At 40.4% G+C, this 25863-nt stretch overlaps 2 protein-coding genes and 1 long non-coding RNA gene across 9 annotated transcripts in view; all 3 read right to left on the bottom strand.

The window, feature by feature from the left end:
• Positions 1 to 11188, bottom strand: part of LOC114512469 (complement factor H) — a 41345-nt gene extending 30157 nt beyond the window's left edge. The window contains exons 1-6 of one of the 2 annotated variants that reach the window (XM_036016234.1): positions 10904 to 11188; positions 9195 to 9371; positions 7559 to 7735; positions 6401 to 6583; positions 5869 to 6048; positions 4223 to 4399 (exon numbers count right to left, since the gene is read on the bottom strand). In XM_036016234.1, coding sequence (XP_035872127.1) covers positions 4223 to 4399; positions 5869 to 6048; positions 6401 to 6583; positions 7559 to 7735; positions 9195 to 9360 — 883 coding nt within the window. In that variant the 5' untranslated portion in view covers positions 9361 to 9371; positions 10904 to 11188. The remainder of the gene's footprint in view (positions 1 to 4222; positions 4400 to 5868; positions 6049 to 6400; positions 6584 to 7558; positions 7736 to 9194; positions 9372 to 10903) is intronic. The other variant, XM_028531430.2, reaches the window with a different exon arrangement.
• The window catches only part of LOC114512472 (complement factor H), a 157561-nt gene that overhangs the window by 120078 nt on the left and 11620 nt on the right, over positions 1 to 25863 (bottom strand). For all 6 annotated transcript variants that reach the window (XM_036016225.1, XM_036016227.1, XM_036016224.1 and 3 more), the window contains 3 exons: positions 24192 to 24268; positions 22415 to 22606; positions 20115 to 20285 (listed from right to left, as the gene is read on the bottom strand). In XM_036016225.1, the coding sequence (XP_035872118.1) occupies positions 20115 to 20285; positions 22415 to 22606; positions 24192 to 24268 (440 nt within the window). The remainder of the gene's footprint in view (positions 1 to 20114; positions 20286 to 22414; positions 22607 to 24191; positions 24269 to 25863) is intronic.
• Positions 12912 to 13818, bottom strand: LOC118498363. The gene is made up of 3 exons (XR_004900864.1): positions 13757 to 13818; positions 13080 to 13085; positions 12912 to 12924 (listed from the first exon to the last, which is right to left on the bottom strand). It is a non-coding gene; the product is annotated as an uncharacterized LOC118498363 (long non-coding RNA).

The raw sequence follows: 25863 nt of genomic DNA, 5'->3' as shown, positions 1-25863 counted from the left end.
AGGGAGCATTCCTCAACATAAACAAGGCCATATAAGAGAGACCTACAGTCAAGAACATTCTCAGTGGGCAAAAACTGAAAGCTTTCCCACTAAAATTAGAAAGAAGACAAGGACATCTGCTTTCATCACTTCTATTCAACACAGTATTGGAAGTTCTAGCCACAGCAATGAGGCAAGGAAAAGAAATAAGAGGCATCCAAACTGGAAAGGAGGAAGCAAAAGTGTCATTGTTTGCAGATGACATGATAGTGTACATAGGAAATCCTATAGACTCCACCAAAAAACTGCTTGACCTAATTAGTGAATTAGGCACCACAGTGAGATACAAAGTCAATATACAGAAATCAAACGCATATTTGTACACTAATAGTGAACGATCAGAAACAGAAATCAGGGAAAACTCCCATTTGATACAACAACAAGAAAAATAAAATACCTAGGGACAAACCTAACCAAGGATGTAAAGACCAGTACTCATAAAACCACACAACACTCAAGAAATAAAATAAGGAAGACACAAACAAATGGAAGCATGTACCATGCTCATGGATTGGAAGAATTAACATCATTAAAATGTCCATACTACCCAGAGTAATACATAGATTCAATGCAATCTTTATTAAAATACCAGTGACATATTTCACAGATATAGAACAAATATTTCAAAAATTTACATAAAACCATAAATGACCTTGAATAGCTGCAGCAATTTTAAGAAAGAAGAACAATGTAGGAGGGATCATAACACCTGATATCAAACTGTATTACAAGGCCATTGTATTCAAAACAGCCTCTTACTGGCACAAGAACAGACACATAGACCAATGGAAGAGAATAGAGAGCCCAGAAATAAACCAATGTCTCTATGGTCAATTAATATTTGACAAAAGGGGCAGAAGCATAAAATGGAGTAAAAATAGCCTCTTCTACAAATGGTATTGGGAGATTTGGACAGCTATATGCAAAAAATTGAAACTTGATCACCAGCTTATACCATACAGAAAAATAAATTCAAGGTGGATAAAAAAATTAAATATAAGTCATGACACCATAAAAGTCCTAGGGGAAAAGATAGGCAAAAAACATCAGATATTCCACACAGCAATATTTTCACCCTTATGTTCCCTAGAGCAAGGGACATAAAGGAAATAATAAACAAATGGGACCTCCTCAAATTAAAAAGCATCTTCATGGCTAAAGAAAACAGCATTAAAATGAAAAGAGAACCAACTATATGTGAAAACCTATTTGCCAGTGATACCTAGGGCAAGCATTTCATCTCCAAAATATATAAAGAACTCACATGACTCCACTCCATGAAGACAAACAATCCAATAAAGAAATGGACAAAAATTTGAACAGACATTTCTCCAAAGAGGACATACAGAGAGCCCAGAGACATATGAAAAGATGTTCAACATCACTAGCCATCAGAGTTGCAAATTAAAACCACAATGAGATATCAACAGTCAGAATAGCCATCATAAACAAATCAATAAACAACAACTGCTGGAGAGGACATAGACAAAAGGGAACCCTAGTGCACTGTTGGTGGGGATGCAGACTAGTTCAGCCACTGTGGAAAACAGTGTGGAATTTCCTCAGAAAACCACAAATGGGACTGCCTTTTGACCCAGCAATTCCACTGCTGGGACTCTATCCTAAGAATCCTGAAACACCAGTCCAAAAGAACCTACGCACCCCGATGTTCAGAGCATCACCAATGACAATAGCTAGGTGCTGGAAGCAACTTAGATGCCCATCAGTAAATGAGTGGATCAAATAATTATGATACATTTACACAATGGAATACTACGCAGCAAAAAGAAAGAAGGAGCTCCTACCCTTTGCAACAGCGTGGATGGAGCTGGAGAGCATCATGCTAAGCGAAATCAGCCAGGCTGTGAGGAACAAATACTATATCATCTCACCTATAAGTGGAACCTAAACAACAAACCAAACAAGCAAGGAAAATATAAGCAGAGATACTCAAATAAGAACAATCTGACAGTAACCAGAGGGGAGGTGTAAAAGGATAATGTAGTAGAAGGGGAAGGGTTTTCAGGAACAGCTATAAAGGACACCTGGACAAAACCAAGGGGAGGGGTGGAAGCAGGGGAGAGAGGTGGGGATGGCTGGGGAGGCGGTTGGGGGGGGGGGGGAAATGCAGACAACTGTACCTGAACTACAATAAAATAATTAAAAAAAAGAAAAGAAAAATTAAGAATGTCTTATTATCTTATCAATAAAGCATAAAAAGCAATGAAAAATGTTGAACAGTACTTGATTGATAAAATTCCTTACTGAGCAAAGTGGCAGCAGAAGGAAATTCAGTTAAACTGATAAAAGAAATCTACAAAAATTCTAAACTAATATTGTAGTTGTGGTAAGAAGTGAAATACTGTCTCCTGTTTTGTAGAGGTCAAAAATAAGATATAGATGTCTGTTCTCTTCACTTCCTCTCAACACTGTACTGAAGGTCCGAGCCAGTACAATAAAGAAGATAAACAAAGTAGCAAAATAAAAAGGGACTGGTAGAAATCTAACTGTATATTTGAATGATACACTTTATCTACAAAAGAATGCATAAAATGAATAATGTCATTCTGTGTAGTTTCAGAGTATAAAATCAATTTCCAAAAATAAAGTACAGTTCCTTAGACTTAGAGCAAAAATTGGAAAATGCAAACATGAAAAATACCATTTGAAATATCAAAAATATAAAATATAAATACATTTCAAAATCTCTACATCTTCTACCCAAATCATTGCTGGGAAAATAGAAGCCAAAATAAATAACTGACGAGATACACCAAGTTTATGGATTGAACACTCAGTGTAGCGAAGATGCCAGCTCTCCCTAATTTATCTTTCACCAGAGAAGCCGTCCATTTGCTTTCACCCATGGATGCATTACACAAACCGACCAGTTTTTCCTGAAATTTCTGTTAATGAAAAGACCAGAATAATTAAAACAATCTGGGAGATGAAGAGCATAATTGATGAAAACACGGCAGAGCCCAAGACTTAGTGTACAGTAGTACTCATCAAGGCAAAGTGGTGGGGCTAAGGATAGAAAATTGGATAAACAGACTAAAACAGAGGGTTGAAAAATGAACTGTCACTTCCAGAGACAATTGATTTTTATTTCAAAGTCTTTCCCCCTCATAATGCTAGACCAATTAAATGTCCATCTGCAAAAAAGATCAACCCTTATTTTATAGCACACTCAAGCTTAATTTAACATGAAGACTATTAAATATAAATGTGAAAACTATATAAAGCTTCTTAGAAGAAAACAGATGAACACTTGCATTTCACAGACTGTAATTACTCCTTCTTTCCATTAAGAAGATCTGAAAACATGCCCTGGCTGGGGTGGCTCAGTGGACTGAGTGCTGGCCTGCAAACCAAAAGGTCACTGGTTGATGTCCAATCAGGGCACATGCTAGGTTGCAGGCAGGTCCCTGGTGGGGGGCATGGGACAGGCAACCACATATTGATGTTTCTGTCCCTCTGTTTCTCTATTCCTTCCCCTCTCTCTAAAAATAAGTAAATAAAACCTTAAAAAATAGAAAAGAAGGTCTGAAAATAAGTAGGAGTTTTGTATTGGTATGAAACTGTTTTCTCTGTGTTCTAGGGCTGAGGAAATAGGTAAAGCACTGAGGACAGTGAGTCCAGGTGCCCTACAGCTGGAGAAGAGCAACACAGATGTGGAAAGCAGGGAATGGGAATGAGCCCTGTGCTGTTGGAATTGGTGGTGGCAATAAGACTGTTTCTAAGACACATACAGATAAACAAAACTATAGATGGCTCGGTGGGTAAATACTTAGAGAGATAGATGACTACATTCATAGAAGGGTGTATACATCCCTAGATACATCCCTAGATACTAAGATAGCTACATGAGTTAGAGGTATAATAAGCATAAGCACCGTAGTAACACAAAAAATTAGTATGAATGGTAATCCAACAGCAATGAGCAGACCTACTTCCCAAAGTTGAAGCCACCAGTTCCTGAGTGGTTTGTCAGGTAGCTGTAGAATGCACATGATACAATTAGTATTTTGAAACAGTGCTCTGGTTATTTTCTAAATCACTTTCCATCTGGGGATTATTTGTAATAAATAGTTAATAAAAAGTTTTAAGACACAACGAGGCTCCTTTTACAAGGTAGGAAGAAATGGGATGACATTTGAAAATGTTATAATCGAGAGCTCACCTCCACAGTTCACTTGGGGATCCCATCTTCCATTGACACAGACTGAGTGTTTCTGTTCTGACCTTCTTCTGCACGTGTAATTCACTTGCTCATTATGGTCATAGTCAACCTTATATGACCTGGGTGTCTTATATTCAAGTGACCTTGGTAATTTACATGTCTTAATGTTACCTGTTTCTGTAAAATGAAGACATTACCTTGAAAATACTAATCATGAGAATCTAAGCAACTAATACAAAAAATAGCTATAGAGTCCAGAGTACAATGAAATTGGAATTTAGGTCTATAAATTCCACCAGCATAGGTATTCCTGATCATGTTGCATGAGGTGGGCTATTATGTAGGAATGAGTCCCATGTGCAGTGCTGATATTTCAGAGAGAATACCCATCATTAAGGCATTTGGCACTTTGGGAATTGCAAGGACATAGAGGTTCAGTTTTTGCTTTATCTGCATAGAAAAGAGTCATCACATGACCAAATTTGGTCGTATTTGAAATCTGTGCAAATGTTCACATCCATTCTTTTCTTGATCTCAAAATTGTCTGCATTATTTTTAATCCACAATGTAAAGAATTAAAAAAATAGAATGATCTGCACAAATAGGATATATAAAGTTGGTAGTTTAATTATATTGTTTCAATAAAGTTAAGATAAAATAACAAGTTGATCTAAGTTGTGGAGTATAGAATGTGAATATTGAAGCACATCTTGTGTATGATCACCAAAATTAAGAATAACAAGTTAGGTGGTTAAGTCATAACCTATTTTGCATAGATACTTTTAGAATCTTTGAGAAGCTCTTTTATACACCAGATCATCCTATAATCCAGTGTTATATAATCCAATATTATAATGCTAGAATAATCCATTTTTTGCTGGTTTTAGTATGCTATCTATAGATTATTAAAGTTTTTATACAACTATGTATTTCAAAAATTTCATGCATATGGCAAATTCTGTTTTGAATTTGATGTCAGTGTAGGTCTCAGGTAATATTTGTTAATAATTGGTAGTGATGTCAAGTGAGGAACCAGAAGCAAGAAAATTCAAGACATTGGCCAAAAAAGAGTAAGGATTTTGTAATGCAACCCTGAAAAACAAATAAAGGGACTAATTTAACACACACTAGATTCTTGAGAATTAGTGTTACTTTCCCAGGACTTGTCCAGAGTGCTGAGAAAGAAAAGAACAATATTCCTCTTCAAAAGATGGTAACTGAAGGAAGATTTGTAGCTGAAAGGATGTGTGTGGGTCTTCTCCTATGTCCTATGGTGACTGGTTTCTGAAATAATTTCTTTATTAGGAAAAAATGAGCATCTGGAGAATGAAAAGTTAAGACTAACAAGAGGTACAAAATAAACATTGAAGGAGGAAATTTTAATCATACATCTATGTACAAGTAAAATTTAGCTTCATACTTATAAATAATGTTAACATCAGAACAGATTCATAAAATTGTATGACTAGATTCTATTTTTCCCCTGCAGACACTATTGAACTATAGACAACAAATCTTTTGATTCATTGTAATTTATGACCTGATACTTTCATGAATATCTCCAAATTTCAAAAATATGGTGGCAAGGGCTTTACAATGAAAATATTAAATGGTCTCACAGGGCCCTTTTAGAAAGGCATGCTCACCAATGCACTCAGGTGGTTGGGTCCACTTTCCCTTCAAACATGTAACTGATCTGGGTCCCACCAATGTGAACCCTTCTCTGCAGGTGACCTGCACAGACTCTCCATGGTGATAGGGACGCTCCTGGGAATAGATGGAGCCGTGAACGATGCCAGGTATGTCTTCACATGTGCTGTCCTCCTCTGTGAAAATGTCACAAGCATATGCTAATGAAGAACAAACTGTCAGTAACCAGAGTGGAGTGGGGAGGGGGACAGTGGGGGAAAGATGGGAAGGGTCAAGCCAAGGAACATGTATACAGGACCCATGGCCAAAGACAATGGGGAGGGGAGGATTGAATGTGGGATGAGGAGGGTTGGTAGGGCAGGGGAAAGAAATGGAGGAAATGGGGACAACTGTATTTGAACAACAATAAAAATAAATAAACAATAAAGCTCCTGTAAATAAACAAAAAGTAAAAATAAATTGTGTGTTTCTATGAATATAAATGCACACTATTGACTTAAGTCTAAGTGTCAACACTTCTATACACACCAATACACCGGGGCAAGGATGTCCACTCCCCATCAACACACTGAGTTTTCTGAGAGCCCTTCAACAGAAACCTGGGGTTGCAGACGTACTCCACAACTTCACCGTGCTCATGTTCTTCTTTCTGTGTGTTTGTAGCTGTCCCATCGGGGAGCTGAGGATGTGGACCACACGGTTTCACTTCCTCTATGGTAGAAATGCAATATAATTACTGGTTAAATAGTCTATTTGACAAATTAAAATCCGGTATAATTTTTCTTAAATTTCTTACTTATTATCTAGATTATTAGCAAACTATAGAAATGATCCCTGAAAGTATAGTTTTTATTATTATCTAATTTATTGTAGCAGTCTTCATGAAAGGAAAAAGTGTGGTGTATACACTAGGTTCAGGTATCCCAGTTCTGTTACTCATGCCAATTTATCAAAGTGGAAGTGTATTTAAGCCCAGGAAAGATGTTCTGTGTTTTAGATAGTCTAAAAATATATACAAACTAATTAACAAATATACTAGTGTAACTATAATGACATTCATGTTCCTTAGAAACATATTACAAAAAATTTTATATTAAATATTTTTTATGTATTTAGCTTAGAGAAAGAGAGAGGGGAAGGGAAGGATGGAGAGGGGAGAGAGATAGAAATGTGGATTTGTTGTTCCATTCGTTGGTGCATTCAGTGGTTGCTTCTTGTATGTGCCCTGACCTGAGATTGCACCTGCAACCTTGGAGCATTGGAATGATGCACTAACTAAATGAGCTCCCTGGCCAGGGCCAAGACTTTTTGAAAAAATACCATCATTGGAGCCAAGTATTTCACCAACCACTTTTAAGTCATATCTATGATGGAGTTGACTCTAGATGCTTAAATATCGTTTAGACACACTCAGTGGAACCTGAAGTGAAGCCCATGCTGACAGAAGGAGATGCAAAAACAGGACTAAAAAGAAGTGGCTCCAGCACCAGACACCACTGAAGGTGAACTTCTTCAACAAGGACATCTGAGACATGTACTACCAACGCATGGTTTTCTGAGTAAATCTCTGGCTTAACACCCTAGGTTAGAGATACCCTGGAAACCAACAGAACACTAACAGAGAAACACAATGTGATAACCAAAATTCTAATTCTTGTTGGAGCAGTTGTCACATAAAACATTCACCTTTACATGTTGGAGGATCTGGCGACCACCCAAAGTTGTAACACTGAATTGAATCTGGTCCAACAAGTTTCAGTCTTTGTCTGCAGGAGAATTTCAACACGTCTCCAATGAAATACTTCTCTTTCTGGGGCAGAGCAATTAAATTTTGTTCTATATCAGGAACAATGCATTCTTTTTCTACAAAAACAATTTCATAATTATTACGAAAATAATTGAATGAGCATATACAATTTTTCTTTGCCAAATAAATGTTATACATTACACAAAGATAAGTTGCTGGGTGTTGCACATAGAGAGAGGAATCAAACCAATCCTCTCCTTGGAAAAACATTTATCTATTTGATTTACACCTCCTTCAAATACAGGACTCCCTAAACATCAATACATGTGTTCTGAAAATTTGTGAGATGAAATTGCTCATGTTGGATCTGACTTTATCATTGACATTTATAAATTTAATGTTACTATTTTTGTATCATCAAAATAAAACTATTCTCTGACAAAAAACTCCACTGATGCTACAATTTTAAATTGCATGCATAAATAAAAACTGGAAATTTTGTTTAATATACATGGGAAACCAGGACACTCAAAGAGGCATTTCTGATATATTCCAGTTAGAGGAAGACTAGAAATTGCTTAATTAATAAATTAAGCCAAAATGTAATCAAGCTGAAACATAAAAGATGAAGAAATAACATTCCTAATGTCACACAGATAGACATATTCTAGGTGCCCTAAATATTTTTATACTATAAAACTATCTGTTCTTACTTAGGCATAGTTTATGTTGGCCATGAATAAATTATTAGATATTCTGATTCATATTAGATTGTGTAAATTATGCCTTAAAATTTTTTTAAATTTGTGAGGTTTTTGACATTGGTAAATGTTATAAAAATACATTTTGCTTGATTCCTCCATCTCATCAATTAGTATAAAAAATTAATAAGTGGAATTTAAAATTTGCAATCACACCAAAAAGAAAAGTCATATGATTTAAAAGTCAAGTATTAACACATAATCATAATGGTAGACATAACAATGATTTTCAAGAGTGGTATTATAAAAAAACCTCAAGAATTTGCTTTTGTTTTGGGTTTTGCTTAGTGTTGAGCTGTATGCTTATTGAGAAGATCATGCTTGAATGAGAACCACTGGGATACTTCTAAAATGCTTTTCCAATATTCTACATAGTAATTCTTGTATTAGTGTGTGTCCTCATTTCCATGTTTTGTGCTCATTTCATATAAATTCTCCATCTCATCACATTGTACAAAAATGTTGCCATGAGGAAAGAAAAAAAAAGGTCTTGACTATTGCCTATTTCCAGCTGTTGTGTTTATAAAAGGACTTGAGAAATGTGATTTAAAGAGAAGAATGAATGGGAATACCCTGAATTACAGACACTTATATTCATTCAAAAGTCAAAAGTCTAAATGCACTGGGTTGGATAGGATATTGTCTTTAGACTTCAAAACCCCTGTCCTCCCAATTTGCATTGAATCAGAAGGAGACACCTCAGTTGTATTCACTGTGCATTAAAAATAATTCCACATAACCCAAATGTGTTAAAAAATAAAACACTTTATACACATTTTGTTTATTATGATAATCCTGGAAGAAAACGACTTACCGTGACAGGAGGGTGTACCAGACCAACCACTGTGACGACACACTATGGAGCCTGTGGTGTGTCCATCTCCATTTTTATATCCATCCTGGCACTCATAGTCCAACCTGTCATTGACCTTAAACCACGTGCTTCCACTTCTGGCTCTGGCATTCTCAAACACTGGCATATCACAAGATTCTAGTGCACAATGGAATTGAAGAGTTCATGTCCAGTAGCATTTAACAGACACTCTAATGGAGTCAGTCCCATCCCAAGGAAATGCATCACATAAGAACAATCTCAGAATACCAGTGATAAGTCACTGTCCTGATATTGTTACTCAGGATGAAAACAGGTGTTTCTACAAATTAGTTTTACCATGACTTAAATCATCTGAACAATTTAAGGTCGTTTTTCTCATTGCCATTGCACTCACACATTTATTCCACCCTAGCAGGAAACTAGGCCCTAACAGACCTGCTGGACTTTGGTTCTGGCAAAGCAGGGTAGCATTTGGTGAATGGAGGTAGGTGCCAAACTCAGTAGCAGTTGGGCCATCAATGCCAGAAACAAGGTTAATTGGTTCAATGAAAAGATTAATTTTCAACAGTGAGAGTGATTTTTAAACACTCTGTAGAAATCTACTTTAAAACTTACTAATTTTAAAAACTCACACTCTAATTTAGCTTTTTTCAAATATCCCCTTAATGACGGGATATTCACGTATACTTATCAAGATTGAATGGAGAAATAGTTCCCCATTTATAAATAGTATAGGAAATTAAATTGTTGAACAAATAGTCTCCATTTTTACTAATACCTTACTGGAGTGATGTTAATATAGGTGCAAATAGCTCTCCTCAACTTTTAAAACATCTTAGGTAGCCAGCTAATTTAAAGATTCAAAAAATAAAGAAATCTATAACAATAAAAATAATAATAGAGACATTTTTCTTTCCTAGTAAGAGTGTTGTAATGGATAATTAACCACAATTTAATATAGTATTAGTTTGATATAAAGGCAACCTTCATCATTTTTTCTTTCACTAGTTCCCATTGTAAGTATAGAAACTGAAAAAAATGAAAAATAAAAATAGATATTTTAAATATTCACTTCATGTGAATGAAAAATACCATTACGTGGCTTTGGGATAAATACTATAAAATGAGAGAAGTGTTCTGAGAATATTCCCATAAACATTGAGGAAGCAACAAACATTTCTTAGTCTCCACTGGATCATTGTTGATTTATGTTTTCTTAAAAATACAAATTTTATTTGGAAGAGGGCCTGCTCTGCTGTATCACATATAAATTACACAGGTGACACTATTGTACAATTATGCACTGTGAACACATGTTTTCACTTAAACACATGACTTTTATGTCTAGGAATGAACATACACCCAGACATAAAGATCTGATCCCCAGGCCAAGGCCTCATGTAGAAATGAATGAGTTGCCTCCAGAACACACAGAAGGTCCCTCACCAGTTTGTGAATCACGGGAAGTTTTATGGTGGGAAAACCCTGAACTGAAACATGGGCCATATCTACCTTCTAGTAGTTCATTGTAAGAGGCAAAACTTATGCACACTTGCTCAAAAACCTTTTATTTATCTTTTCAAGTGGAACCACCTCAGCTTCTGCCAGCCCAAGGAAAAGCAATCAGGTAAAGTAACCATTTCTGCCACAGGCATCGGGGCAATAACTCAACACCGTGAATGACTTACTAATGCACCTGGGGTGAGGGGACCATCCATGCTGCAGACACGTGATCGTTCCTGATGTCTGACCGTCTTCTGTTAGGTAACCTTGTTTGCACTTGTATTGTGTTTCTTTGTGTAAGGGGTATTCCAGTTCAGATTCAGAAAAAAATCCATTCTCAATTTCTATATCTGATTTCGAACATGTCACTAAAGGGAAGAGAGCATGAGGGAAAGGTAAGCAAAGGGTTCATAAACATGCTCATTAGGGTTCTAACAATATACAGCAAAAACAACAAAAAATAAGGCATCTGTTGTAAAAGAAAACCTGGAAAATCCTAATCATCCAAAGTGTGGTGGCAGAGACTATAAGCTATGAGTTTCCAAAACTATTAAATCAAGACATTGCCATCATCATTGAATCAACAAACAACAAGTGCTGGCGAGGTTGGTGAGAAAAGGGAACCCTAGTGCTCTGTTGGTGGGAATGCAGACTGGGGCAGCCACTGTGGAAAACAGTGTGGAGTTTCCTCGAGAAACTAAAGATGGAACTGACTTTTGATGAAGTGATCCCACTGCTGGGGTTATACTGTAAGAATCCTGAATCACCAATTCAGGTTCAAAAGAACCTGTGGAATACAATGTTCACAGCGGGGTTATTGACAACAGCCAATTGCTAGAAACAGCCTAAGTGCCCATCAGTAAATGAGTGGATCAAAAAACTGTGGTGCATTTACACAATGGAATGTTACCCAGCAGAAAGAAGGAACTGCCAACCTTTGCACACAGCATGGATGGAGCTGGAGAGCATCGTGCTAAGTGAAATAAAGCAGGAGGTGAACAACTAACACCATATGATCTCACCTGTAAGTGGAAGCTAATCAACACAGAAAACAAAAGAGAAAATACAATCAAAGACATGGATATAAGGAAGAAACTGATAGTGACCAGAGGGGATGGGGAGGCATATAACAGGGGAAAGAAGGCTGGGGGAAAATCAGGAACAGGAATACAGCACTCATGGGCATGGAAAATGAGGGGATGGGGGTTGACTGTGGGAGCTGGGGGGCAGGGTTGTGTTGAGCAAGGTGGGACAACTGTAACTGAGCAACAATAAATTTTTAAGAAAGATATTAAAATCAGATCTTGAACTAAGTGAGACTTAAAATATTCAGATTGCCTTATAAGAAATTACTGATGGCCAGAGGAAGGGGGTGGGGCTGGGTGGCATTGGGCAAAGGGGGGGGTGAATGGGAACATCTATCAATAGTGACACCTACTAAAAATGAAGATAAAAAATAAATGTAAAAATAATATTATTAGGATCTGTGCACTGCATGTGAAATGCTACAGCATGCTCCTAGCACGTGTCTATTCCCAGGATGTGTTTTAATTATCGCTGAGAAGGAAGAGACACATGTTCTTGCCTCATGCAGAACCAAGGTCCCCACATGAGGGGTTGCACATGATAACTACTGTACCGTGGTGGTTACTTCATGAGGTGTGCACATGTCAACATTACAAGCTGTCACAAGTGCCATGCCCATTAACATTGAACACAGAAAAACATTTTTGAAAAAATAACAATGTTGGCAGAAATACATTGAAAACAGACACTAGAGGAAAATGAACAGAATTAGAAGGTGGTTCATAAAGGAAATTTACTAAAATTGAGAAATGTATCCCGAGATTACAGAAGAGAGTTCCAGCCCTGCACAGTGAAGAAACTGAACCAAACCTGTGAAAACAACCCTGTGAGGTGTGTGCGCACCAGCCCGGCGCCTGGCTCTGACTGCTGAGAGATAAGGAGAATGCTGTGGGCTCTGTTCTCACAGTGGCTTTATGGGGGGTGGAGAGACATGGATTCTCCGGATTACAAACAAGGAAGAAAATACTCAAAGCCGAAGCACAGGTCATACTGAATAGAAGGACAAACCCGGCGTTCCTCAAACAGGCTGACAATCACTGAACTGGAGTGTAGAGAACCCAGTGGGAAGAGCTACAGATGGGAGAGAGGCCCCACACACCTGCAGGCTGAACACATCACACTTCAGAGCAGGGCAGAGCCCTGCCACAATGGGCAGGGAGTAACCCCTGGAGGAAGAACCAGCAGGAAACCATCAGTTTAAAGATTTCTAGGGCACCCTCAACAACTGGGAGATGTTCACAACGGATCAGTCAATTTGGAAAGACGTCTTTAAACACACTGCTCATTTACTAGAGGGGCCAGAAGAGGCCTTCTTCTCCACATTCCCAATGAAGCTGGTCCTAGCGGTTAGGCTGCCAAACCAGCTGTATCAGTTTAGAAACGAGCCTTGAGTGGATCAAGTCAACTGAACAACAAAACCAAGTACAAAACCACCGCTGAGCCTGGAGGTCTCGGACCCCAAACCTCCACCAGGTGGCAGCACTGGGGAGGCGCTAAACTCAGGGAGAGGAAGCTGTTGCTCCCAGGCCCTTCCTGACCCAGTCCTGGATCTCTGTGCCCCTGGGGCAGGGGGGAACCCTGTCTGCCAGAGTCCGGACTCTCACCAAGCTGCCCTCACCCAGTGTCATGGCCAAAATCCAGGTCATTGTGGGGAGACAATAGGAGCAGCTAACATGCCATCCTGCTCTCCACTCTGTATTCAATTAGATGTTTCCTACCTCTGCAGTCTTTGGGTTGGTTTTCTGAAATTAATGTCTCTACCAATAGTCATCTTTATCACTCTTTGGATACATCAAGGAACTGGTGTTTCCACTTATACACACTTGAAAAAATAAAACCAAGTGTGTCCTTGGTAAAACAAGAAGCGTGATAAAAACATTCTCCCCAGTAATTACGGTAAGTCTTAGAAGATCACAACACAGCCTGGATCTCAGACACGTTTTCTTACCGACATGGAGCACATTTGGGAGGAGGGGACCAGCCATTCTCCGTACACGTCATGGTGGTCTGCTGGTTTGGGAGCTGTAACCACGATAGGCAGGGTGACTCTAATAATTCTCCCTGTTAAACTCTTTGTTCCCTCGGATAATATCCATTCTCCAAGTAATTGAAAATACATTTACCTAAGAATGAGAGAATGATAATGGAAAATCTCCACCAATTTGGTCAAAATAATAAATTAAAATTTATCCTCATATTTGAATTAAAATGCAATAAGCATCCAAAAATAACATATAGAGTAAGAAATACTGAAACAAGCCACCAAATATTTTTTAAAAATATAATGTTAATCTAATTATCTGCAGTTCACTGTTATAAATATGTACAACATGATATAGGCATTCTTGCAGACTCTGTTTTTTACTCTCATGTTTTTAATGAAAGGACTTCTCATAAAACAAACAACCTACATTGTGTTCCTGCTCACAGAACTCGCCCTCCACCTTATGCTGGTCACACAGCTCCATTGTTCTCCCTGGGGTGATTCCCTGCTCTAATGAAGTGTGCCCACGGCACAGGGAGGAAGAGGTCTACTCACGGAACACACGGCACTTGAGGCGAACCATCCGTCTGTTGTCCAAGTGATTTTGCCCAGTCGTCTCGTGTAGGCGTCTCATAGTTGCCATCACAGGAGTAGTAATACCATTTTCCCACAGAAGCCGGGAAGTATCCTCTATATCTGTCTGCCCATGTAGCAGATTCCCCATGCTTTATATTCTGGATATTCACATGGCTTAACTTGCATTAAAAACAAACAAAAAAGCAACATAAATTATGTTTCCTTTAATAAATCTACTGAGAGATAAATGGTTTCCTGATGAATTATGTTATTAACATAGTTGCACTCATTGCATTAGGGTTTTCTAGGACAAGAAAGGTTGTAAACTCAGATGATGTAAGAACACCTGTTTTCTGTCATTTCACGACAGTGCTACACGATCGGAGTCCGTCGGTTGTACACCTGCAACAACACAGTGCTGCCTGTCAGTTCTGTCTAGGGTGAGCACACAGACACTCTCCTGGTGGTGGTCACACTCACTGGGTCTGTGTCACGGTGATGCCAGCATCCTCTCTAAGGGCATCACAACTGTGTCACATTCATGTGGACATTTGTCCTGAATTGACACTGAGGCCAACTGCCCTCCTATGACAATGATTTTTTTTCTCACTCCTGGAGTGGTCCGCAGCATCGGTGGACGCCTCTTACAGTGACCATGCTAACGTTAGCAAGAGGAAACGTGATGGGTGAGGCAGAAAGCTCTTGGAAAGAGGCAAAAGAAAACCCTCCCCAGAAATCAATGGCCCTGCTGAACTGAGTGGGCACTTTGTGACATGTGATGTGTCAGAAAATCTAACTCTGTTCTCTCCCACTCTCCTCCTCAAGAAGGAGCCCACTGCCCCGCAGCCTTTGAGTGATGGGTGGACTAGGGACCTTCTTCGAAAGTTAGGAAATCGGGGGTTGAGGTGACAATGTGTGAACAGGTCATAGCTGCAATGGAGGTACCGTTCTTTGTGTCTCAGATCACGCACTCTGTGGGACAATTAGTGGCCAAACTTTGGTTCCGTATGATGGAGACTCATGGGTTAAAAGGAGCCCTGAGGCCCTGCACCACCAGGGAGGTGCCCTCTTTGGAAGCAGGTCGCAGCTGCACCCAGCTGTCAGCCCACACTCTGGGCCAGTGTCCCAGTGCCACCCAGATAGTGACCGGGAACTGGGGGACTGGACCTAACCCTGAGTCAGGAGAGGATGGTTGTTGTCAGTCAGTAATATTTGGGGTAAATTGGTTACACAGCAGTAAATAACTATTATACTAGAATGTAAATGGTAATGTTTTTACCCAATGTTTTAATTCCCATATTAGAATATTAGTGAGAGAAATGCATATTCATACCCACACATATTTAACCCTGAGTACCAAAGATTAGAAGGGTTTCATTAAAACATACGTCATTTTGAACTTCATTTGAAGTGGCTACATTGAAAAGCCAAGCATGGCTCTGCCTGCCCTGCTTTACACTCTCAGTAAGGCAAACACGGGGGCCCATTCGGTCCCCATTGCACTGGTGTTCACCGGAAGTCAGTGCGGAATTAGGATCCGGTCCCGGTGTGCTCGGAACTTACAGCTGCACCTTGGAGGAGGTTGCCAGCCGATATCGGTGCATTCTGACGTGCTGCCTCGGGCTGAGTGATAAAAGCCGCTTTTACACTGGTACGTGAGTCTATGCCCAAGTCTGTATGAGGTCCTGTCGGGAATGTAGTGGCTGTTGGCAATAGTTGGAGGATCGCATGTCACTTCTGAAAAGAAAAAGGACAGGCGGCTAAGGCAGAAATCGCTGTCGAGGAAAAGTCAAGTCCATGAGAATAGAGTGAATGTCATTTGTTTTGCCCTTGTCATCTAGCAAAATGGCATTAAAGTGAGTACAGACTCCCAAACTCCCCCACATCGCTCATTTCCTCCCCCTCACTTTGCTCACCTCAAGTGTTTGCAACCCCCTGTGCTCTTCATTCTCTTCCCCCAAAGCCATCGCGTCCATGGTGCTGTTCTGTGTGTGGCCATGAACTCGTAATACACGACTTTACTTACACTTTCCTCTTCCCTCGACCTCCTTGGCTTCCAAAGTTCTGATAAGAACTGTTCACAAGTATCCTGAGTCTCTTCCTTGATTTGAATGCAGCTGTGAAATGGATGTGGCAGTAATATGCTTCCTTCTAGGAAGGACGCTTTAAAAGCCATTTTGTGAACTTTTACCTGTTCTTCCCCGCAGCAGCAATGATTATGGAAGGGCGGGGAAAGACCGGGCCTCTATCTCCTGATTCTTATAATTAATAGCGCAAGCAGAGTCCCTTTCTGACTTACATGGGAGGCCAGCATGGTGAGGAAGTGAAGTTTACTTTGTCAGGGTGGTGAAATGTGGGAGTATAGTTTTCTCACTGTAACAGGATGACCTAGTCCAGGGTTTGGGAGACCTTTCCCATGAAGGGCCAGGTGAAAGTCCCTGCTGGCCGGTCCGCTCTGCCTTTGGACCGCAGAAGCTGCCACGAACTGCCATGAGCAGATGCGCGTGGCTGTGTTCTACGGAAACTTGGTTTACGAAACGGCGACAGGTGGGATCAGACCTGGGATTTATCTCCCTCGACCTAGTCTACCCCTAACTGATTGAAGCTCCTTCCCTTGGTCCTTCTCATCAACCTTTGCTATATTGCAACAATTAGGTCAACTTGCAATATCCCTTTGTGACAAACTGCTATGCCTTTTTCTTCAATTCAATTAATTTATTTTCCAGTTTCTATGGGGGAACAATTGACAAGTATCATTGTACGGACTGACAGTGTAGAACATGAAGACTTGATATTAATATGCATTGAGGAATGCTGACCAACATCGAGACAATTAATCAATGGCTTTTAACTGCTGTAGAAATGCTATTTTACCATTCACATTGCTGCCATGTTCCATTTCGGATGCAAAGCCTGTGGTGGACATTCAGTACTGCCTGAACCCAGTTATATGACCCTAACTTACTTCTTATTCTCTTTCCCACGGTAAGTGACCCATAGTGTCCTCATTTCACTCAAGGTCACCTACACAGTTGCTCTTTCATTGCTACACGGTGAGGCTTGCCTTCCTAGAAAGCTATCCTGACGACCAGCTACAGGTCCCCTAGAGCTCCCAAAAGTTTCTTTAACATTAGCCGTGTCTGTTCTGAACTTAAGCTTTTTCCTATTTTCATATTCAAAAGCAAGCTTCTGAAAACTTTATTTTCCCACAGGTCACAAACCATTGCTTATCCTTCCACCTCTCTGACTTTGTCAACCACTTCCTCTCGGATGGATGCTCAAGCTTCCACAGTTTTAAACTCCTTCTTTCTGCCCTTTGCCCAAGGTTGAGCTAATGTGTGATCTTTCTCCTCTGCTTTCACACCAAGATCCTTCAAATGCCCTTTCACAATTGCTGCCTCCACTTTGTTCAACCTCCCATTTGTTTTGCAACCCACAGCCCTGTGGCTTCTGGGCATCTCCCCTGAGCTGGCCCTGCTCTGACAGAAGTCACCAAAGGCCTCCACTTCCCAGATCTGCCAACTCGTGTACTCCACATATTGCAGAGACTGGTGTAGAATGCGGGCTCCTTAATTATTTGTTGCACTGAATAGATAAAAACACTTTGCAGGCCCGGCTGGTGTAGCTCAGTGGATTGAGCACAGGCTTGTGAACCAAAGCATCACAGGTTCATTCCCAGTCAGGGCACATGCCTGGGTTGTGGCCACGGCCCCCAGCAACCACACATTGATGTTTCTCTCTCTCTCTTTCTCCCTCCTTTCCCTCTCTAAAAATAAATAAATTTTAAAAAATTAAAAAAAAAACTTTGCAGAACTTCACACGGCTCATCACTGGCTCTCAACCTTCTCCAGTGCCTTGCTTTCTTTCGTCGTCCTAAGCTCTTGTTATCTTGGCATGAACAACTCCATTTTGTTTAATTTAGTCTACTTAAGTTAGTCCACTTATAGTTGCCCCTCCTCCTCTGCTCTCCTGAATTCTGAGTCCTGCCTTCTCAGGTCCCTTCTCCTTCTACCTTCCTCCCTGCACTCCGAGCTGCCAACACAATGGCCTGCCAGGTCTTCACTCAGCCACGCTTAGTCCTGCCACATCTGCTTTCATGCCCTGTTCCCTCAACGATTCTCCACTGGGTCCTGCCACTGGTCCTCATCACAGCCCAGAAGCATCATCTGTAAAGACCCTACAGATGTGTGCGAACGAATAGTTATGGTTCTACCTGAGTATTTACCCTGGACTTTGTTGGCTTTCTCTTCATATTCTCTGTGTGATTCAAGACACTTCCACGATCAAAAGCTACTACCATTTATGCTAATGCTAGCAACTTCTCCCACGAGACTCTAATCCGTATTTCCAGCTGCAGCTTCACACTCGACAGGTTCATGCATATAACCAAAGGCATATCCAACCTATTACGTGTCCAACTAAAATCATCATTCTTCTTTCCGTATTTTAATTTCTGACACAGGACCCCATGACAGAAGCCTGAAGTGGACCCCCATTTTCTGTCTCCCATCAACTCCAATAGTTAGTCAGACACTAAAGGTGTAAATATTGCTTATATATCTCCCCTCCCCATGCCGTACTTCTGCTGTGTGCTTTCAGCTCCTACGGTTATTGTAGTAGTCTTTCTATTGGACCTAAATTTATACTCCATTCCACCAGAGTAAGCTTTATGTCCCTGTTGCTAACATGGCATAATTAGTTGAGGTACTTACATACATTAGCAATGATCATATTAAAAATAATAGAAAACATATATGACCACCTAAACGCTAGTGTTAAGTAAAATAATGTCTTCAGTGTTGGATGTTGACACTATCCTCAAATGAAGCTTAAATATGTTAATTTTTTCTCTCACTTGAATCTGCTAGGTCCTTCGTGTTTTCACATTCCCATTGCAGCCCAATTGACATATCTTAGCTTTCACTTCCTGATACGGCTAAACTTAACACAAGGCTTGCAGTCAAAAGCTACAATATTAAAAAATAAATCACAAGCTGTCACTAAGAGCAAAACAAAGTAAGATTGGAGAGAATTTTGTTGAGTTAATTAAGAATAGAAAAACGTTTGGTGATTGCTTTCAAGCAGTGGGCATATATCCCTTAAAAATTTTAATTCTCTACTCTTATAATCTCCATTAAAATAAATAGTGCTACAAAAACATCGCCAGGGCGGGTGCCTCTCTCCAAAATACTAATATCTGAGACTGTCCAAATGTGTGAGGTCACACGTTTCTGCCATTAGAAACAGTCATTAAGATTTGAAATAATAATAATTCAATATTGGCAGTCTCTGCTGTCAGTCAGTAGAAAATCCAGTTTGCACAGGAGTGGAAGACTTTGGATCGAGAGTGCTTTCTGTTTAGCAGGTCTTGGTACTTTTAATTATTCTTGTCCATGACTTGCTGTCAGAGACTGTCCCCTACTGGGGACAGAGACTGAAGCTTTGATAAATTTCCCCCAAATAAATCCCCTGACACATACAGATCACAAACCGGATGAAAGAAAATTCAAAGGGTTTATCCTATATTATTTTACTTCAAAATTTCTCGTATTATCTAGTTTCAAATGTCTTAGAGATTTAAGGCAAATCTATGTCCGTTTGGAGTTCTTCCTTGTCAGCAGGTACCTTTCCACGTAGCAGGAAAAGGAGGAGTGTTGGTGGTACAGAGTTAGCCAAGGCACAGAGTGAAGGGCGTGAACACAATGGACGGAGCCCACGGCAGAGGATGCCGACGAGAAGCATGACGTTACCTCTGCAGAAGGGGCGCGGCACCCACCCGGACTGGGTGCAGACGGCCTCCGCTCTTTCACCGTAGCTGTAGCCCGGGTAGCATTTGTACTGAAGCCTTTCATTCTCCTTGTACGTGGCCTTCGGGTTTGCAGGCTCTCCGTTCGGAATTTCTGGTCTTTGGCAGGAAATTCCTAAATAGAAGGGATTACATTCCAAAACGTTTGTGATACATTTTAAAGGGCTGTGTCCAAGACATGGTTATACGAAGACATAAATTCTGTTTCCATTCAGTAGAGCGGGCAACCAAATGAAAGTTCTGACTTGAATGCTTGCTGAACTTACCTGTTCCTCTTAATGTTCATTTCTGAAAGAAGTTAAAATTCTGATTACAGTTATGTTGCTAATTTTATTTGGTCTGAGGATAAGTTAGTTTTGTTGAAATAAATAGTGGCAATCACACTCATCATATGAAATTGATGTATATAAAATTGAACATAGCTATGAGGTTATTTTGATAAGCATTGCCACGGAGTAACCAGCAAAATCACATATTTCCCAGTTACCCATAATAGAGTAATTATTGACAGAACTATTAACTATGGATTTTGACAAATAAATTAATTGATCTCATTGTCATTATAGCTCCAAAAAGTTACTGACCTTCCACTTGGGTGGTTTCGCCATCCACCTCCTCGCGAATACTTTTCCCCTAGCATTATGGCCACAAGAACTAATTCCCCAGTTTCTATTCTCCCGCCTTCGCAACTGCTTTTCCTGTTTGTAACATAATGACCCTTTTTTTTCTTATCACTTCATTGATTCACTTAAAATCCTTCAATGATTCCCAATTCAGCCTGAATGAAAGCCCGATTGATTCTTCAGCACAGTGTAGAATTATTCTTCAGCAGCTCAGAACCTTGTACCAGCCCATCTTCGGTCCCACGGTGCTATTCCCTGCTTGCGTCTTTCACCCGGGCCTGGGGACAATGGGGACCGGGGAGCTTCGTGTTGCTGGGTACATTTGGCCACTTCTTCTGCATGAGCTTCTCTTGACTGGTACGGGTTTCCCCCCTTAACTTCCTCACCAAGTTCCTGTTCTCCCTTTGAGACTTACACGAGGCATTTGTCATTCCAGGCAGGGCTCACTGACCACGGAAATTTACTTGTGAGAAGTGCACCCCCTCCATAAGCCTCTGGAGTAGACAGTATTTGCTACACCGAAGAGAAATATTTACCATTTCTGACTTGAAGAACTAGTTTTGTTAGAAAAGATTTCTAAGAAGAGGCACGTTTTTCTCTGCATCTCTTTGTAGGATAGACTAGACTAAGAAAGTGTAAACCATTTGGAGATTTTAGATGATGTTAGCCTATAAATATGGCAAAAATTTCCACCAAAGAAATGTTGGTAGAACAAAAGTATGAGACTTCAAATCAATTGACCAAAATGTTTCTTGATGAAAGCCAAAATCATCCTATTGGTCATGATGTGTGGGTCAGTAGTTTATAACGAAATTTGTCAATTGCAATTGACATGCAATATTAGATTAGTTTTATGCACACAACATAGTGATTTGACATTTCTCTAATACGAAGTGTCCACCCTATTAAGTCCAGCGCCCACCTGGCGCCATACATGTATGACAATTTACTGGCTTATATTCTCTGTGCTGTACCTTAAAGAATCCTTGTCTGAAAGTTTACTCTAGAACTCGATTTTAAAGGCAAAGGAATATTTAATGGATTCCATTCAGTTTGGCAATATTCATAACAGGCACGGCCCAAATAAAAAACAGCCACTTCTTAGAAGGGTTATTTCAAAACAATGTCATCATGATGCATCACTGGAAATAAATAATAAATCTTTGGCTTTTCAGTGTAAGGAAAGCCAATTCTGTAGGCCAATATCAGAATTTGTAGCAGAAAGGCTGACCACTCTTTTAAGCTGTAAGAGCCAAGTACAATTTAGTCAGGATCGGAGCGTAGACTTTAGTGTCAGATCACCTGGGTTTGGATATTAGCTCGACTCTACGTGCAGGGCAGCTGTGCACGTGAGATTTAACTTCCTGATGCTGCAGTTCCCTCAATGATAAGATGGAGGTGACACTGGCACATGGGGCATGGGGATCACTCTGAATGTGCAATGAAATGACACATATAAAGAACTCAGAGGAATGCCTGGGAAGTAGGAAGTGTTCAATAAATGCTACTTATTAGCAGCATCATTTAGATTCGTTAGGAGGCACGGTGGTTTGAAATGTATATTTTCATGAGGAAACCCCAAATCATTCACATAATCAAATGAACAGCAGGGGTAGCTTACCCATGCAACCTGGTTTTTCTCCACTCCAAAGGCCATTGTCTGAGCAATGTATTTCTTTAGGGCCAGAAAGCATGAAGCCTGGATTACATTCAAACTTTATCACCTGTCCAAAAGAGTATTCCTGGTCTGGGCTGAACGCACTACTGACAACTCTCCCATTCTCTGGGGCTGTCACTGGCAAACACTTAACAACTGAAAAAATAAACAGAACATTTTATAATGGAAGTTAGAAACTTTATCATGAAAAATATGCATAGATACATGTATAATTATAAGGTCAGCAAGATAAGATTGGACGAAATAAATGTGGGTTGTGTGTTTTTTTGTTTGTTTGCTTTTAAAGCATTCAACATGCCTGTTTGCTGGAGATCAAGCCTGCTAAGGAAAAAATAACTATTGAATTTATCTTTGAAACTTTTCTATGGAAATGGACAAAGAAAACTACCACTTTGACTACCGACAAGTGCTTCTTAAATAATTGAGAAATGGACAGCTTGGGAGAATGAAATACAAAATTTCCACTTCAGTCTCACACTCACTAACACTATATTCCTAAAGGTGTAACAGCAAACTTTTTTTTTTACTGTATTTACTTCAATAGGGAAGTAGGTTTAACATTCCCTTCGACTTCCACGCCAGCGTTCCAAATAATTCGGGTGCTTCTTTAGGTTTTACGGAATACTTCCCACTATCTCTTAGGTTATGGCATTGAAGGGTCACTGCACAGGGAGGTTCCCCAGGACGCTTGTTAAAATGGACAGGCGATGGCTATGTCCCTGCCCATCGCCCCACGGATGTCCCTTCAGGACGTCTTTAGCAACCCAAAATTTCGGGTTTTGACTCGCGCCCCGGGTGGTTTCCCACGCAGGCGCTCTCTAGAGCACGGGTCTCCGCTATTCTGCGTGACCACACTTTTCTGCTTCTTCCTCCCTTTTCTCTTCCCCTCCCCCCCTTCTTTCTGCGTCTTTCTCTCAGCCTCTCTCTTCACTCCCCACCACGGAACAGGGAAACCCTGTTCTGGCTGGTCCCGTTGATCTGCACCGTGACCAGGTATTGGGATTACTAGCTCAGATTCTGGCGGTGACAGGATCGGCACCTTCCCATCCTTACTGTCTGCTTTCTGGGTCAGAGAGAAAGGGCAGAGCCCTCTCTTACTTCCCTTGTCTTTCCAGAGGGACTTGAGTCCCCAGGAAACCCTCCCCAGGCAGGCGGGAAGGGAGAGAGGCCTCAGTCCGCCTCTCCACTCTGGCTGTGCCCTGGGATCCCGCACAGGGGCGGTTTGGGGGTGAGGGCATCATTACTCAACCTGAGCTTCTGCTCTTCAGGTTAAAGGCCTGATATCTGGGTTCTTTCTAGAGCTTAGAATCCAAAAGGAAGGAAAAACAAGTTTTAGGCTTCCTAAGCTCTAATACTTTAAATATTAGATCAGATGAGACTGTATTCGTATTTGGTTATCGAAACACAAAAATAATGCAGTAGTTAAAAGGTTGGCTATACTAAATAAAGATTGAGTAAGAAATATTGTTTTTTGGTATTTAGTGTGGATGTACACATTCCAGCAAATGTATTCGCAACTATCATGTGGGCAATGCTTTGTGATATAAACGTACTTTTTCAGTGTATACTTTCACTTTTAAAATGCCTGTTTTGTGCTTTACAATAAATGATATGAAACCCCCTGTGTCAAAAAAAGAGAAATGTTTGATTATAGATGTTAAGGATGCTTTAATGTAAGACGTTGCAAACAATCTGAGGTATTTTCAGGATTTTTATCTACCTTCACATAGAGGAACGTCGTTGGTCCATCCATCTGCTTCGCATTCCCGGAAATTAATGTCACCTATCATTTGGTACCTGAAAGCCAAAAGTAACAGGGCTGTGAGTGAATGTGTGTTTATGTGCGGTTTTAAATTTAATAACATTCTGCATGTCCGACTTCCATTTCAGGGAAAGTTAAGAGCATATACGTTTTCTTCTTTCTCTCTGTTTTTATCTCTTGTATGTCTTTTTTATGTCTTATTTTTTTCTCTTTCTTAAGAAACACCCACAAATGCTCAGGGAGACAGCCTGGGAATAATCTTACTTTTTGGTCAATGGTACAGATTCACTGTTTCATGCACAAATTACTGTTGTTTTTTCTTTGAGTCAGTTAATTCACTGCACCTAATGATGTAATAAGCTCCAGGAGTTGTCACCCAAAAGAAAAACCATAAAGTGACAGTAACCAGCAGACAACCCGATGGCCCGCCTCCTTCAGCTTTCTCCTGCCCTCCAAGACAGTGACATCTCCTGGCACCTCGGGACTTTTACACAGTCAAGGATAGTGCCCGAGAAAACTCCTTAGTGTGGGACATATTTTCAGCACTTGTCCCCATCCCCGTCCTTGACATTCTTTCTGGGGCATGGTCGTCGAGCCCAGTCTGCTTACAGAAACCATGCAATGTCAAATTTATCTAATTCGTAAGACTTGTCAAGCCTGCCCGTAAAATCTGAGGTTCTCTACGTGGAGGGAAGTTCCTTCAGGTGGCTGCAGATTGAGCCGTCGTAGTGAGAGGTCTCGGATCCAGGCAAAGTCTCCTTCTCAAAATTACAGTGGACAGCTGTGAGCCCACAGCCGGTGTCCCCAGAATAAACAATGGGAAGGCACTTTGACAACCACAAGAGAGACAGTGATGGAAAGAGCCTTTGAAAAGTTTCTCAGTAATTCGACATAGACAAATGTTTCCTCCATCTGCAAATAAGGATATTACGGTTCTGCCCATTGCACAAGTAAAACAAATAAACTCAAGCCCTGGCTGGCGTAGCTCAGTGGATTTAGCGCGGGCTGCGAACTAAAGTGTCGCAGGTTCGATTCCCAGTCAGAGCACATGCCTGGGTTGCAGGCCATGACCCCCAGCAACCGCACATTGATGTTTCTCTTTCTCTCTCTTTCTCCCTCCCTTCCCTCTCTAAAAATAAATAAATAAAATCTTAAAAAAACATGCAATACCTGACTATTTAAACAACAACAACAAAAAACAAATAAACTCTCTTCCTTAAAATATACTTTACCCTTCTTTGATTCTTATTGGTCTGTTCTTAGTTCTCTCAGGGAAGGAAATACTTCAATGAATTAAATGCAAACTGCAGAACTTGAAGTCAAGCATCTGAGCCTCTGAAGGGAGCAAAGGCGTTCGTTATGAAAGGTTCTCTTCTCTTCTCTGCCCAGTGGAAGCAGGTTTTCCGGTGAACACTTTGCACCTACACCAGAGACCTGTCCACTCCCCCAACGCTCCTTCAGCAATTCCACACAACTTGACACAAAACCTTCCGGAGCCCGTATGCATGGGGGGGTGGGAGAAAGAAAGACTGTCCATGCGTGTGCTGGTGGGGTGGGAGTGGGAGGTAAGGGCTCCTATTTCTGCAACCCCAGCCAGGCAAAACACCGGCACTTTTGCAGGGTGCTTCCT

Source organism: Phyllostomus discolor, chromosome 15, assembly GCF_004126475.2.
Source record: "Phyllostomus discolor isolate MPI-MPIP mPhyDis1 chromosome 15, mPhyDis1.pri.v3, whole genome shotgun sequence".
NCBI lineage: Eukaryota > Metazoa > Chordata > Mammalia > Chiroptera > Phyllostomidae > Phyllostomus > Phyllostomus discolor.
The sequence above is the reverse complement of the archived record's forward strand: the minus strand, read 5'-3'. Positions and strand labels throughout refer to the sequence as shown.